This window comes from Dermacentor andersoni, chromosome 3 (assembly GCF_023375885.2).
Source record: "Dermacentor andersoni chromosome 3, qqDerAnde1_hic_scaffold, whole genome shotgun sequence".
NCBI classification, from domain to species: Eukaryota; Metazoa; Arthropoda; class Arachnida; order Ixodida; family Ixodidae; genus Dermacentor; species Dermacentor andersoni.
In genome coordinates this window covers 85,923,591-85,940,577 of record NC_092816.1, presented here as the reverse complement: position 1 = coordinate 85,940,577, position 16,987 = coordinate 85,923,591, and the positions used below count along the sequence as shown (strand labels likewise).

The 16,987-nt window shown below is 43.7% G+C and overlaps 2 protein-coding genes across 2 annotated transcripts in view; both read right to left on the bottom strand.

Moving 5' to 3' along the window:
* The window catches only part of LOC126543919 (cation-dependent mannose-6-phosphate receptor-like), a 29,954-nt gene extending 28,946 nt beyond the window's left edge, over window positions 1-1,008 (bottom strand). The window contains exon 1 of the mRNA XM_072287240.1: window positions 777-1,008. Within this exon, the coding sequence (XP_072143341.1) occupies window positions 777-898 (122 nt within the window). The 5' untranslated portion in view covers window positions 899-1,008. The remainder of the gene's footprint in view (window positions 1-776) is intronic.
* Window positions 1,009-1,710: 702 nt separating this feature from the next.
* Window positions 1,711-16,987, bottom strand: part of LOC126543924 (uncharacterized) — a 64,907-nt gene continuing 49,630 nt past the window's right edge. Inside the window, exons 4-6 of the mRNA XM_050191076.3 lie at window positions 13,200-13,291; window positions 11,611-11,734; window positions 1,711-3,468 (exon numbers count right to left, since the gene is read on the bottom strand). Coding sequence (XP_050047033.1) covers window positions 3,394-3,468; window positions 11,611-11,734; window positions 13,200-13,291 — 291 coding nt within the window. The 3' untranslated portion in view covers window positions 1,711-3,393. The remainder of the gene's footprint in view (window positions 3,469-11,610; window positions 11,735-13,199; window positions 13,292-16,987) is intronic.

The window sequence follows — 16,987 nt, the reverse complement described above, 5'->3', positions numbered from 1 at the left end:
AATTTCTCCATCTCTCCAAACTGCTAAACTTTCCGCACAACTGATCATTTGCCATTCTAGCTGCCCACATTACACTTTCTAGGGTAGTACGCTTTATCTTTCGTCAAAATAAAACACACCCGCCTGATAGACCAACGGACCTTCACTGCCTCTGGCGGAAGCAGACCGTCGACACGAAGATAAGAGACGCCAGATAAGACACGCACTTTTTACAGAAAAGCGCCATTTCGAGGCTCTACGGGCGACATGGCTCGCAACAAAGTGATTGACTCGGGGATACTGTGCTACTTGTCATTACCTCGGCACAGACTATCATCTGTTTCGTCTTAGTTACCTGAGAGCCCATATGTGCGACGTAAACATCTCGTCGCATCACGGCCACCGTGCGATGTTGGCAGGCTACCTTGCGTGTGCAAACAAATATTGCGAAAATTTCAAGAGAACGCGCGGCTGCTCACATGGTACAAGAAGAAAAAACGGGGCTATATGTTGCTAAATTAGCGTCAGATTTGAGGAAGGCCTGCTAGTAGTAAGCTCAAAACGAACGCAAGCCCGGCACACGTTCAACAAACCCGCCCACCACGACTAAAACAACCGGCAGGCGACATTTTTATCTGCACAGGTGCGGTTTCTGCCAAACAAATGAAAAAAAAAATGTAATAAAGGATACGGACGCCTCAGGTAGGCGTCGCATTATCTAAGAGAACAAATAATTGTGCGTCCAGCTGTACCACAAGACGAAACAAACCACATGACTCAGAAGTTGTATCACTTACTTGAACAAACTTTCGTAGTTGTAGCCACCGTCAATCGAGCAACTTTCATCAGCGGCACTAAATGCAAAGCCCAAAGTGAAGACGAGTGTAACGCGGCTCAATAGCGGCGTAAGCGTCAACATGTTTAGAAGCTACAAGCCGAATAATTTTGTTAAGTTGTATCGGGTCGTTTCGAACCGAAAATGCAACAGCCACATCAAGACGGATTGGCCAGGCTTGGATGCAGATCGGCTTTGACGTGAGTTGTTGCTTTGGGTGGCCAGATGGCTTCCTTGGCTGTTAAGCAAAGTAGGCATTGGCAAAGTGCAACAAAATGAAGAGTCATGCGAAATGTAACAAATTGCGTGTATGGCACGGAGGAAGGAAACTAAGGAGAGGCCCTACCCACTCCGCGCGCTAGGAGAAAAGTGTGGCGGAAATGACGTAGTGGGTTCTCATTTTTTTTGCTGCTTTTTTATTTTTTTTGTTGTATGGCCACGCCTTTTGGGCCACAATGGCGGCGTTGTTATGGTTTTGAGCGCTCACACGTGTTGCTCTGGTAGGTTTCGGGCAGTGGCAAAGGCGCTGAGTGGGCGTCACCGTGTCTTGTTGCGCTGTGTTACCTGCACCCTGCTCTGCCAGATGTTGCGCGAGCGCGCGCGACACCACGCGTAGCGCGGCGTGGTTTCGCCAAAGATGTAAACAAGAGAGGAGGGTGGCCCAAAAGGCGGAGCATCGCCATGAGCAACGCCAAATTCCGGCTTCACTTTTGCTTCACAAAGAGTGACGTCAGGGCCTCTCCTTAGTTTCCTTCCTCCGTGGTGTATGGTGTCTGTACAGACGGATTATTTGTGTGTGTGTGTGTTTGCGTAGTGAGCATATGCTTGATGTACGCTTGTAGCCTTGTGAACACATTTTGTTACTCTCTTGAAGCATTTCAGACAAAACGCACAAATGACGAACAGCATATTTATTTATTTTTGCTCAGCCGGCAGGCTGCGTACATGTTTCTTTGGCAAAATGTGCTCGTAATGATAACACAACCAACACTACAAGACGGTCATCTCCTACTGCACATGTTTCTTTATTGTTCAACATCCTATCACAGGTTTCACCTCTCAAACATGTAGGAGATTCATGCTTTGCGTCACGAACGAAAAACAATAGGGCTATTTTTTTTTTACTTACATGGTTACGCGGGTATAGCTAGTGTAGGAAGTCGCGATTTCTTTTACTTGGTGTAGAAAACGAGCTCCGCCCATCTGCACGTACAGCTTTAGCGTAGCATGAAAACTACACTTTCTACACTGCAGTTTCGACGAGTGTAGGCAGCAGACGACAAACAAGCAGGCTAGCTGACGTCGCACACTGATACCGTCGGCGCTGATATCGCGACGACAGTAAATATTCGCTGGGAGGACGGTAGCGAAGTGCTGGCATTACCATGTGTCACCGAGGAAGGTGAGCTAACCTCACAAGAAGATGAAATTATTACTCAAGAACGGTGCGGGCTGATTCAGACTGCGCGCGCGCTGTATTGTACGCACCGAGAAGTTGTCTTCGTGCACTGCGCGTTCGCAATGCATTTCGCTGGGGTTTGTCTAGATTTGTTGATGAAAAGAAACTCGTACATTGGCGTTTAGCTTTAGGCAAAGGCATATACGCAACCAGTAAGTGCGAAGTCACGTGAAGTGTGGATCAGGCGCTTTTCGTCTGCTGACGCACAGGACAACGCGCTGTCTGCTCTGATTGGCTACAGCCCAGCGAGACAAGTGCAGTACACGACGTCATAGCCTTTGACTGGCACTATACTCGTCTACACGAGCCTGCACGAAGTGTACGTTAAAAAAAGAGCCCTAATAGAGATCCCGCACACGCACATTTCGCAGGTTATCAACATACCGGCATCCTTATCGTTGCCCCCTTCTTATAATAGTTTCATTTCGGATGATTGGCGTATTTTCTTTTTATCTGAGTAGTGCTGTGATATTTAAGACTGCAATTTCAGCACAGGAGGCTGTTATGATAATTTTGTCTCAATGTTGCGCGTGATGGAGCCGAGTTAGTGCTTTCAGGCAATGCTGCAGGTATCTTTACACGACTATTGTGCTGTTTGCAGGTTGCTGAGACTAACGTGCCATGTGTTCGGCCGCAGTTTTAGTTATGAGGCTTCTGCTGTGCCAGCCGAATACGTCTCCGGTAAGCGCCTTCAAGATACCGTAGCAGTTCGGTGTAGTGGCGAGAGTGTGATCAATTTTGCCCACTACACTGTTCATAACCCATCCACAACACGCGCACGATCACGACGTCCCCGGTCTACAACAACAATGTTAAAGTATTTATGACGCGTATTCGCCTGCAAGAAGACCAGGTCACCATGCAGTCCAAGGGAACACTAATGGCGCCTCCCATGTGAAAGCTGGACAGGCTTACATTTTCTTGGCCGATCCTCATCAGTATCAGTTTTCGTTATTTGTGAAGCTGCTCACGGACAGCAAGCCAGTAGTAAGACAGTCGTTTATAGTCGATCATTTTCACACAAAGCCAGTAAACCTCAAGTGAACGCAATGGGGATCGAGTGTAGACACTTTGAGAATGATGATATGGCAGGAAGGAATGGGTGACATATATCGCGTCTTCAGATGTTGTCATACGACCTATCCGAGCGGCCGCCTTGACAGGTGATCGTCTGGACGAAGAAAACGCATCCCTCCTGCGGTACAAGAAAATAAAGACAAAGAAAAAAAAAAGGAAATTCGAACGTTCTGGGCATATGACTTTTTGCTGTACATGAATCACAGTTGCTAAAAGTTGAGTCTACAAAAGTGGTAGTCTCGCTGCTAAAAAATCTATATTGCAATGTTAAGTTGTAAGTTATTGTCAAATTAGGCAAAAAGACATGCGTGAGAGACGAAACCATTCCGAAGTGCTGTAAATTACTTGCGTTTCTCGCAATTTGTGAAGACAGACTTTGTCAAAAATCGCAGAGTCTCGATGAACAATGACGGTTGTGCAACATAAAGTTGAACTGCAGCGCTCGATAATGATGACTCGAGTGGTTAACCATGGAATATGGGAACAAGTTGCCGTATCGCCGCGACCTGTTTCCAATTGTTGAGGAAAGCTGCCAAGGCAATTCGCGTGCAAGCGAGAGCGCTTCTGAAAAATGCATCATGTGTGTTCATCCGCGTTAGTTCAAGCTGGAAAAGAGAAAACACACAAACTCCTTATTTACAGCAGCTAAAATTCAAAGCACACCACCGAGTATTAAAGTACGTTGACTCATTTTGCGGCTTTTCCCTTCCGCGTCTGGGCAAACGCGAAACCGTCACACGTGTTTTAATTCCAGCGTCTGTTCAGAAAAACCAAAAGCGCTGTCAAACGCTGCCGGACTACTTGGCGCGGTAACACACGCACAGAAGCTCCGCCCCCACAGATTTCCCTTTACTGCCACAGAGGGTTGTCCGCGAGTATACCATTGTTTTTATCCGAAGAACTGGTATCACTTCCTCGGATGAGAATGCTTTCTTCGGCAATGGTCATATCGGTTCCTGCCGGTGGTTGATAAACCACATGCAATAAAACGGCTAATTCCAAGGCCACCGAAACCGGCATGCACGGCCCTCCAAGAGCCCCTATCAAAGACTCTTTGTTGCAGCGCACGCCGGAAGGACTCTTCAACGGAGCCATTCGGACGCTCCGAATTGTTAAGACTACGCCTCAACGTTCTAGTCGATCTCGCGCGTGGCGATATGTTAGTCTGCGCGTCGGCCGAAGGTTGTGACACCTTACAAAATTCTTAGGTTCGTCCGCAGACGAGCGGCGAAAAATTACCAAAGATGTGCGGCTCTCATGTACAGAAAAGCCTACGGCTGCCAATAAAACCTTAACGAAGTTGAACACACGTCCTCACTAATCACTGTGCGATCGACGCTTACGTACAGCTGACAACGGGATGACGTGGCCGCCGCCTTCGATTACAAAGTTAGCGTGTTTTATTTTGTAATTTAAGTTTCTGGTCTGAAAGCCTGGAATTTTGTAATCGGAAAACTTCAGCCGTTTCACACGCTTAATACAACTCTCTGGCGACACTTGACGACAACAAAGAAGCACTCAATTGTTTCCCTCTATAGCTGATGCTACACCTCCTAGTACGGGAACTCCTATAAAAGGAAAGAGAGCGAGAGAAAGAAACCAAATGCCAAGCAACAAATGCCAATTTTGAAAGTATAGACAAACGTTGTTATCTTAAGTGCGCAACAATGCTACGTGTAAATAAAGTTATAAGCTCGTTATATGATCACGTCACTTCTTCAGATATTTCCTATGGCTTACTTGACAGCGAAAGGGAAAAGTGCACTATCTATCTATCTATCTATCTATCTATCTATCTATCTATCTATCTATCTATCTATCTATCTATCTATCTATCTATCTATCTATCTATCTATCTATCTATCTATCTATCTATCTATCTATCTATCTATCTATCTATCTATCTATCTATCTATCTCGGCTACTCGTATGAGGCGTAGCTTACGGTAAGTGTCACACTATCGTCTACACCGCATTCAGACGGTTGCTGCGAATATGAGATACAGGCCGAGCTCACTTTTTGATTGGACGCTTGCCTTTGGCGTTTGTGGGAAATACTCAAGTATAGGTCCGTGTGAGATATTTTCCTCTTCGCGTTTCTCTTTCCTTGACTTTAACCGCTGAAGTATGAATTATATGCTTTACTCGCTCATGGACTTTAAAACGTGGCGTCTTCTCGACTGGCCCGTATCTATAAGCATCGGGGTAGAGTAGAAATTTCGCCGATGTATCGGGCCTCCAGTACTTTCATTCCGTATTTCAACAGAATGTCTTGGATATATTGTTAATTTTCCATGCCCTATCTGCCGTACTGAAACCGTGGTAGCTACGTATCTTTCTTTTTTACTGCAATCTTTGACACTGCGATGCAGTGCGTACTCTTTTTTGGGGAGCAAGTGCGAATCCCCCCCCCCCCTCTCAAATTGCCATCTCAAATGAGAAGACGGAGTCGCAACTATATCATTGTCGCTATTCTTGATGATAATTACTTTCTGGAAATTGGCACGCTAAGCGCATTGCTGTCAGGAACGTTGCGCGTCTCCTCCGTTCACGGCAGGAAAACAACTGGCATATATACAGTGTTAGAGAAAGGAAATACCACCAAGAAAAATAATTATGTTGATTGTTTTGCAGAGAAAAACACCTTAAATGAGGCAGCATTTTTTAAAAGTGTGTGCTATAATTTTAGGATGTAGGTAAGATACCAGGTGTAGGGTGTGAACAAAAAGAACAAACGTTTCTCCGCTATCCGCTGTTCTAAATTACAATCCTCGACAGAAAGCTCTTGAGAGCTTGCCCACAAGTATTCGTCTCCCTCTCAAACAAAGCTTACGTCAGCGAAGTCTGTTCGGTTAATTATTTAAGTCCGCACAATTTTTCTCACGAAATTGGAACAGTAATCTGCTTAGCTATATACAACGATGCTGACGGCAGTGCTGCTACATTCCAGTGACATTAATTTTCTTTCCCCAAAATATAGTACAGTAGACTTCGTTTCAACAGAACGCGAGTGGACAGAAAAAAACGTGTTTCGTTTATCCGAAGTTTCATTTAGGGGAAGGACGCAAAAAAATCGCCAAGGATCGTTTTATTCGGAATGCGTCCGAGTATTTTTTATATTAGTGTAGTGAAAAAATATATACTTTATTACGCTCCTATAGTTGCAATATTGTAGCTTATTTGCGCAAAGTTGTGTGCATGCGCGATAGAATTACCCGTAATCCAGCGCAGTCCTCGCGTTCAAAAGTAGCGCTGCAGACCTTCAACTGCCTCTCTTGCAATCGGGTCCGAAACGGCAACGCGCACAGAAACCCGTATATCCCTCCGCCAATAGTACCTTAGTCTTCGGCACGAACTTCACCAATTATATTTTCAACTGTCTTTTCAAAGCAAAGGCATCATCTGAGGTCTCGTATTCCTGGCAGTGTGAACAAAGCAGTAGTTCGATAGGGATCTTGCAGTCGGCATCCCGACTGCAAGATCCTATTTACTCCGTAGTAGTTTCTGCCTGCCCAGGGATCATTATAGCGAAGTCCTCTTGATAGAAACACCATTGCAACTTCGGCGCCTTTAATTTGCATAAGCTTTCTTTCGACTGCCTGATGGATTGGATTATTATTATTATTATTATTATTATTATTATTATTATTATTATTATTATTATTATTATTATTATTATTATTATTTTACTTATGGCATCACAATTTGACGTGTCTGGCGGACCCACGCCGTTCCAAAGGCCGACGATGTATATTGTGGTTCCGGTTACAGGTTCGTTTACCCGAAATTCACAACAACATGGGTTCTATTTACCCGAAGTGTGCTAATATTTAGCCTATGGGCGGCCAATAAAAGTTGACGCCGTGGTTCCATTTATCTGGCATTCCCGTTTAACCGGGTTTCGTTTATCCGGAGTCTACCGCATATGTGGATTCTCACCTGCGGTACATGAGGTGCAGTCTATAAATATTCCAGTTTATGATACTCATGACGACGACGATCGTCAAAGACATCGGACTTGAACCGGGATATCGAAAAATAATCACCTACACTGCACGAGCTTTTTATTTGTTACCACTTCAAGCGATACAAAAAACCAGGACGTCGGTACGCGAACCTTGCGTCCCCGCCGCCCCTGACATCCAAAATAACGTTCGGTAATGTCAACGCTCGAAGTGTTAGTAGTAAGCTCGGACCCCTCGAATCAATGTTAATAGCTTTCAAACCGGAATTTATAGGCATAACAGAGACTTGGCTAACCAAAGACGTCAAAGACTTCGAAATTACTCCCCCAAACTACGTCATTATTCGCAAAGATCGGCCAACACGAGGCGGTGGCGTTGCTATTTTGATAAAAAAGGAAATTCCGCACGTTAAGTTGCCTGACGTTGAGGGTGTTGAAGCTGTATTTTGCAAACTTTGCTTTGCCACTACCACCTTCATTGTTGGATGCATTTACCGTAGTCCTTCTACTGATTTGAATGTGTTGCAATCATTGCACGTGTATATGCAGCAGCATGTGAAGGGCACAAAGCTCATATTACTAGGCGACTTTAATCTCCCTGATATCAACTGGCACACACTGCATCACCGTTCACCTTGCGCAGATATTCTTTTTGACATTATGCTCTCTTTTAACCTAACCCAGATAATAACTGAACCTACGCGTGTACAAGGATCCAGTTCTAACATTTTAGACCTAGTATTTTTAAGCAATCATTTCCCCACCCATAACGCTAAATTCGAAGTCTCAACGGGCTTGTCAGATCACAAACTAGTATTGTGTGAGGTGCCGTATCAAGATTCGCTACCCTCTTCACAACCAACAAAAACGTACAAAGACTACAACAGAGCTGATGATACAAGCATCATTGATACACTGTCATTTCAACTATCGTCATTCAAACAACTCGCACATGATGGCAACACAGACATAGAAATTTTATGGCACGAATTTAAGTCCGTTGTGTCATATTGCATCAGTAACTACGTCCCCTTGAAAACTAAGAAAACTCATAAACATAATCCCTGGATAACTCGAACCGTTATTCATGCAAAAAGGAAAGTTCGCCGAATCAGAATAAATAAAAAATCCCATCCCTCACAACGAACTGCTCAACAATTAACTTACGCCGTGGACGATTTGAAAACAAAAATTAAGAAGGCCAAATCACACTACTTTACAAACACACTTCCTAACTTTATAAAGAATGCTCCCGAAAAATTCTGGCGTTATTTAAACCCTAAAAAACGAGACGAAAGAATGACATCTCCTGCGGATAACAAAAGCGCTGCGACTTCTTTGAATAATTATTTCTGCTCTATTTTTACATCTGATAACGGAGAACTACCAGGAATAACCTCCGGCACTAGTGTGAAGATGGAACCATTAACTATAACAGAAACAGGAGTACTAAATCTTTTACTAAATCTCGACACAAAAAAAGGACCAGGGCCAGATAACATCCCTAACATATTCCTTCATCGATATGCCGAGTGGATGGCAAAATTCCTAATCCTCCTTTTTAACAAATCATTATCCACCTGCACCCTTCCTACGGAATGGAAAATTGCCAAAATAACACCAATACACAAATCAGGAAATAAATCTGATCCTTCAAACTACAGACCCATATCATTAACCAGTACAGTATGCAAGTTATTAGAACATATTATTTTAAAACACGTAAATGCTTATCTAGAAGTAAATGATATCCTAACCCCTTGTCAGCATGGCTTTCGTAAAGGCCTTTCTACTATTACGCAATTAATTGAATTAACACATGACATATCCAAGAGCATTGATAACCAGAAACAAATAGATCTCATATATTTAGACTTCTCGAAGGCATTTGACCGCGTGTCACACACTAAACTTCTTGCAAAGTTAGAACTAACTTTGGGAAGCAGCCCTATCCTTGATTGGATCAAAAACTATCTTAGTAATCGCACACAATTTGTTGAAATTAACAACGAGAGGTCCGCGACAACTAACGTTACATCAGGAGTACCCCAAGGAAGTGTCTTAGCCCCAGTATTATTCCTAATCTTTATTAATGACTTACCCGCATGTGCTTCACAGAATATCAAACTTTTTGCAGATGACTGCGTTCTTTTCCAGGAAATTAACTGCCTCGATGACCATAGAACTTTAAATAACGCCATAACAGCAGTTTCCCAGTGGTGCAAGGACTGGCAGATGGATATCAATCTAAAAAAGTCCGTTCTATTATCTATAACCAGAAAAAAACATACATCAGCCTACCAGTACACCCTTAACAACATTCCTCTTGCATCTGTTCATGAGCTTAAGTACCTTGGTGTGACACTAACATCTGACTTCAGGTGGGATTCTCACGTTAACATTATCACATCAACCGCAATAAGACAGCTATTCTTCATTAACAGACGCCTTAAACTAGCACCATCTGAAACAAAGTTACTCGCATATAAAACACTCAGAAGACCAGTTCTAGAGTACGCCAACACCGTTTGGTTCCCGTTTACTAACAAACTGATTAAAAAACTTGAAGGGGTACAGCGAAAAGCGCTGAGATACATATATAATAAACACTCCATCACAGACTCACCAACATCATTACTGAAACGGGCAGAACTTCTAACCATGCATAACAGAGCCAAGCTTGCTAGACTAAAAATCATGTATCAGTTAATACACAATCAACTTAAACTCCCTATTATGAAATACATATCAACGTCATCGAATAGAATAACTCGTCGTAAACACACACACAAATTAAGCGAATTTCCATTCCGCACTGATATTTTCAAATACTCTTTTTTTCCAAGGGCGACACGCGAATGGAATAATCTTAGCACAAGTATCACTGACAGCTCATCCTTAGATACGTTTGGTACCCTGATTGCGGATCAACTATACGCATTGCAGCAATAATTCTTCACATTATTTACGTAATTCCTTGTTGCCTTGTTATTTTAACGGTGTTTGTGCTGGACTATAATTACGGCAATGATGCATTACATTTCTTTTCTTGTTGGCATTATTGTAACCTTGATAGTTGCGTGACTGTTATTACCTCAATACTGACCTTGTAACTGGTTTCTGTAACTGCAATTATCTTTGTCATAACCTCTCCGTTCTATTTATTCTCTTGTATAATCACGTAATCAAATTGTTATATGCCCAAGTTTTTTATTGTATAAGATTTAGTAAGTAACACCTTATACCATGTTCCTATGTATAACATACAGCCCTTCCTGTTACAATCCCTGATGGGATTCACAGTATCAATAAATGAAATGAAATGAAATGAAATGAAATATATCGCAATCAAGCATTCTACCTATATTGCCTATATCCAATTTATTCTGTGACATTACCTATCTCTGGAACGATTCTGCCCTCATATCTTCCCTGCTTTTCTAATTTATTTTTTTGCCATACTCCGATCGTCTCCTTGCCGATTTCCACCTCTCACCAATTAACGCTCTCATCAGGTTTGCAACCCTGCATCTCGGCAAGGGGCAGATTCCCTAATGTCCTGACTTTCTGGCTGGATATCTACACTCATTCCCTTACGACTACATGCTGAGTCGTCTATTACTTTTTTTTTTCCGCAGCAGACACGCGTCTCATCTTGTTTCAAATATTTATGTACCTTCCACGACAGAAAATAGAAACAAAACCTAGGAGAGAGGGTCACGTAACACTTTTTTTGAAGCTATAAAGAAAAAGAGGCAAAATAAAGGGAACCATGAGAAAGGGGACCTAAGCACCGGATGGTAGGCGGTGTTTTCTAGTCACTCCGCGCAGATGCACTGGGTTCGTCGTGCGCTCCTCTGCTGCGCCGCTCGCGCGGATGCTCGGCAGTTGTAACGCGCGGATAATCGTGCGCTTACGCTCCACAGGTGAGCGTCACCGTTTCAAAGGCAACCATATTTTTTTAGTTATCGAGGCCGGGAACTAAAGGCCTCAAATGTGGCGAACAGAAAGCGAGCGGCACGGTTTAGAAAGAGCGGTGACAACTCCGGTGGCCAGCGCCACTCGATTGGACATATATCATACCACGAACCGAGCCACGTACGAGCGTAATCTATAACTACAGGTGTTCAGGTTTGGCGTCTATAAATTTGTTGAACTGAAATACCGGTCGTTGACCGCCAGGGCGGGTGGAGCCTCTTGGCACAGCTGGTGGGAGCGATATAGTCATGTGGTGCCACTGACGCCATGCGAATACAACCTGTGTGGTTGCAGATAAACTTCAAAGGGTATACGAACCACTATGAGCGAAGGCAGCTCCTTCCACAACTGTAGGTGCGGTATCATCTCCACCCCTCGAGCGCCATTGTTGCGGTTGACCAGAATGCCTCCCACGAAGTAGATCAGCAGGGCCACAAAGAACCTGCGCGTCGACAAGATATTGGCACGATGCCACCGGCATGATGATCACGCTCGTGCATTATCATTGTCTTCCTATTTGTGTCGACTGCAGGAACAAGGCAACTTCCAGAATCTCCAGTTACAACTGTCCTGCGCTAGCCGACTCCAACACATATGCCTTCGACCATGCTGTCACCTCAATGTGATGTTACGGTTCTTAAAGTTTGCGTTTGCGCTGGTATTTGGGCGGCAGAAAGTCCTCAAACTCGCTGAATTGAATATTTGATTATTTCAAAGCCTATTGCAATTCTTGTTCATATTGATAAGCCACTAACTATAGTTCCGAGCAGACGCTGTCAAAATCTGTGACGTCACGGAGTCGGAACTTTAGCACGGGAACTTGAAAGTGGCGTCGCCACGTTTCTCTCGTATAGCTGCGCCTTTTCCTGGCTTTTATATACGAAGTCTCAGCGCACGGCGGTAATGTCGCTTCCGGTGGCCCAGGAGTGCGATATGCTAATCAACCTAACCCATATTCCTCTTCAGTGCCTGTTTCATATACAGACTCTTGCGTGAAGCGCACGCAGGATCTTCCTGACACCTATGGACGGAATCGCGACGCCGAGGGTGGGCTTTTTTTCCTTCCTTTCATCCAACGGAGGCGCTCTCAATTGCGACCATTCTGCTGCCGCATCATCTCGATTCAGGGAAGATTCCACAAGAAATGTCCCTGTTTAGCGTTTATAAGTTGGGATAACATGCATATATACGATGGGTAACTATTTAACGACGATGGGTAACGGTAACGACGCCCACCTATTTCGTGTGTGTGTGCTAACTAGACGCCGCCGGATCTGGCTGATATATGTCATCTCCCTGTTAATCCAAACACCTCAACCGAAGTAGCGAGCCGTGCGTTTAGTACGGTTGACATCCGCGGCTTTCATTTATATATATATATATATATATATATATCGCTCACTCAACGATGCCGACATTCCAGCGACTACGGGCGACTTGTGTTTGGTGATAAGAACAGCTTATTCGACCGGACGGTTTTTGCAGTCTATCGGCTGCACTCGCAGGTGTTTAAAGTCGAGTTGATAGGGTCACTGACTAATCATGAAAGCTATAGGTCACACCGTATTAAGATCCACGCAATATGCCTACAACATTACGACGATGGATGACGAATACCGCGCTGACGGATTCTGCAATCAATAGTTACGAATTCTCCCAGACCAATACTATATTTTTGTTTGTCTGTATGAAAACTGATAGATAGATAGATAGATAGATAGATAGATAGATAGATAGATAGATAGATAGATAGATAGATAGATAGATAGATAGACAGACAGACAGACAGACAGACAGATAGATAGATAGATAGATAGATAGATAGATAGATAGATAGATAGATAGATAGATAGATAGATAGATAGATAGATAGGGGGCATAACCCGCACAGTGTGCCGTCGACTCACAGGATGAGCAGTATGGATCCAGTGCTGAGACCTCCCGACGACGTGGCCGGCGCGCTGCCGCATGCTCCATCGTACGGCACGGTCACGTTGCGCTGCACGCAAAACAAAAACACGTGTACGTACACGTACGAATACGTATACAGGCGTGAGGCGACGGATATACGTATGCCCGTCGCGAACGCGCCTCGTTTTTAGGCTCGCCCGGCACGCCAACAAAGCCCCCGATTTGCAGTGTGTATGGCCGTGTTTCTCGGCGGAGACCTTTAAGAGGAAGCTCTTCCGCGGGTGATTCAACTATATATACGCGTTGACGAAGAAATCGTCTTACTCGGCATTCGCTGCACGGAACTCACCGAACGCACCGAAATCAAGTCTGTTGCACTTAAAAGAAAATGTTAAAGTCTAGTGACTGTAGGAAGACGATTTTTTTGTTTAGGCCTTAGGCCGACAATTTAATACCTGAAAATTGCAATATCAGCAGCAGGCAGCTAAGTTGACAGGTTATTCTCTTTTGCTATATATTTGTGAACCAGTGCGAAGGGCATAAGGTAGGTACGTTATCCCGCAGAACTCGTGAAGGATTACAACATTTATTTATTTATTTATTTATTTATTTATTTATTTATTTATTTATTTATTTATTTATTTATTTTTGAGCGATTTGTGGTCATTATTTGTTCAGCGTGATCTCCGTTCACTGACATCAGAAGTAAATGGCCGGCTAAAGAAGTTTTCATGTGCTTGGGAAATGAAATTGAACTTCGAACCAAACTAACACTTCTTATTCTGTCCGTGCGAACTTTCAATGAGCAACTTTCTTTGTTTTTTTTTTAATTTTGTTGGCTCGTGTGACGTCGCGCGTGCCTCGAAGGGCTGCCGACCACTTCGTGAGTGAGATTTGCAAATAGCTGCATGAGCTGAACATCACCGCCAAGTGGGAAGTCGCGCGGTCCGAAGCCAAACCATGTAAAACGAAAACAAGAGATCTTTGAAGTGCGTCACAACTGTGTGCTCTTTGTTCTCGTTCTTTTTTTTTCCTCTCCACTTTTTACACCTACGGCGTTGGTGCGACCGTTCGAAACGTGATGCGCTGGTTTGCGCGGTTTTCTGCAGAATCAAGGTCACTCACGAAACTAATGTGTTGGGGAAGCGTAGGCAATCTTAGGGGTAATGTGAAGGAAAATTTTGAAGTGTGCAAGTTAATGAGAAGTTCATTGAAAATGTCGAACGACCTTAAATGAAACGCATACAATGTCTCCGTTCCGCCGCTTTTCCGAAAGAAAACAAATACACGGCAGTAATTTCATACTTCGAAGAAATGGGGGACGTTCAAGGGTGACTTCTATATAAAGTTTGAAGCTTGCAGGTTAATTACGTGCTTTGAAAGTTAGTACTGAATAACCGTGTTTTCCAAATGTTTGATGCGCTACACGAAGCGTGTAGTTTTTTTCCCCGGTTTCCTCTGGGAATTATTCGAGGCACGTTCTTCGTATCACGTTGAAGTAGGAAGAATGTTGTGCATGGGTGACCTACTCTAAATGTCTGTGTATAGGTTCACTACAGCCTTTGTAAAAAAAAGACTTATTTAAACTTTCCAGAGTCTCGTGTACTGTCATTACCTGTAGTGCTTCCCAGAGCCCTAAAGCAAACTGTACATGACACCGAGTTGAAGTTTGGTGAAATTGAGATTGGGGGGGGGGGGGGGGGGCATTTTAAGTGTAACGTGCGGTGAAACATTATTGTTTTCGGCATAATTAGAAGCGTTGCAAATAATTACTGAATCCTCTTCTTTATCACTATTTCCAGGCGTTGTAGACGAGGTCCGCAGTAGACTTTTGCGGTGTCCTCGGGGAACTAAGCCAGGCGATTTGTTTATATTTGGTGACGATGAAGGACACGTTATGGGTAATGCGTAGTCGAATTTCAAAGTCTCTGGGTCACTTGCGGCTTTTGGAATAAGTTACGCACGTTAGTGCTCCGTGGCGTTGTGAGTTTGTTTTACGAGAGGCGCAAAAGCTATATAGCACGCTGCCCAGGCATAAATGAAAATGTCAACAAGAGGAAATTTTGTGATAATCCGCCCATTCTCGCAAAATTTCATTTTGGCTTCGAGATGTTATTTTCCAATGTGTGGGCGCTCCAGTTACTTTTGTGTTTCAATGCGTAAGAGAACATTTTGCTAAAAAAAAAAATGACTAAGTGGAACAACAGCGCATTTTTAGGGCGAGTTTGATGAAGCATATCTCCAAATTGGCGTCGTTCTAGAAATTTATTCCAAGAAGATACACCTTGCAAGCTCACCGGCTACATTTCCTAAGTTGCAGATATGTTCCCTAAAGTAATTAATTCAGAAGATAATTAACGCTTATTTTGCTAATTAGTTGAACATGTGTTTCGATTTCTCGTGCCAGTAATGTCCACCACTCCGAATAATCCAACTCAAGGACTAGAATTATGTTATCTGCAGCGGACTATATGTTTCTTTTTTTAAATTCCGTAGAACTTAAAAATGATCACCTTGTACGGGAAATAAGCAAGCTTGGAAAATAATTTGAACCTATGTCGTTCTTTCTTTTTCTTTTTACAACTCATACCAAACGAGCCTACACTGAAGTCAATAAAAGACTTCCAACTTGATGCTTCGGTCGACTGGAAAGCCGCTGCAGCCGCGCTGCGAGTGTCTGGAAAACAGGAATACGAACTCCGCGTGCAGATATGCTCACCAGCTGGATGCACGCGCGTTCTTTGCATCGGCGCTAGCCTAGGCCGCTATCTGTACGTACACGTACGCGCACCCGCCGTCGTATAGCCGTTCGCGAGTGAATGCAGGTGCTCGCCAAGCTGAGAAAGAAAAGGCAGAGAAATAAAGAGGGAGAAAACAAAGAACGGAACAGCGCAGCGCGTTCACGCAGCGAGGAATCAATCAAATCTGTCACCTTACATATAGTGAAACAGAGAGGGGTTAACGGCCCCTCATTTTCTCTCGACATATACTCGACATATGCGTTTGTATGCGAACAATGCCTGTTCGTGTAAAATGCATAAGGTCAACAGTTTTTACGGAGGACGCAGCCGAAAGGCCAGTGAGAGTTACCGGACTACACCACTACCAACAATAACTATAGCTGCTGCTGCTGCTGCTGAAATAATAATGCAACTGCCCGCTTCCATACATGTTAGTCAGCAGCCTAATTTTTTGCGCACTACTATTTATGCAACACTGCAGAAGTCTTCATTACGAGAACCTATACTAAAGTTTATGTACAATGCAGGCTCTGTCTCGTTCGGATCTGGCTTGGCTGAGTGCCTGCGTCCTGTGCGGCAGTTTAATTTGTCTAAATAGATTCAGGAAAAGAGTTTAGATGTCCCAAAGAGATTCGTTTCGCATTCTTTATTATTTCTTTTTGTCCTTTGTGATCTAAAATTTTTTTAATTTTTATTTTTTATTTAATTTTTTTCTGTACTGCTTTTGGTTACCATTGAGTTGCTCCTTATGATGTAGTTAGTTGAGGTTGGCCGCAGCTGTAAAATACAAGTATTACATACTGACTTTAGCTTTCCCTAAGGTTACAATGACGTCCTGGGGAGGCCAGTACTGGACAGCAAGGGCCGACATGAGGTGGGGTTTCCCCTCCCGTGCTGGTCCTACCCAAACGTCCGGTACATTAAATCTAGCTGTAGCCACTGGCACCACAAGTTTGTGGTAATGTATGTTAATAGCATGTGCGGGAATAAAAGCTCGGCCTCTCGGTTTCCTGTCCTCTCGTTCATTACATAGCGAGGGTCTC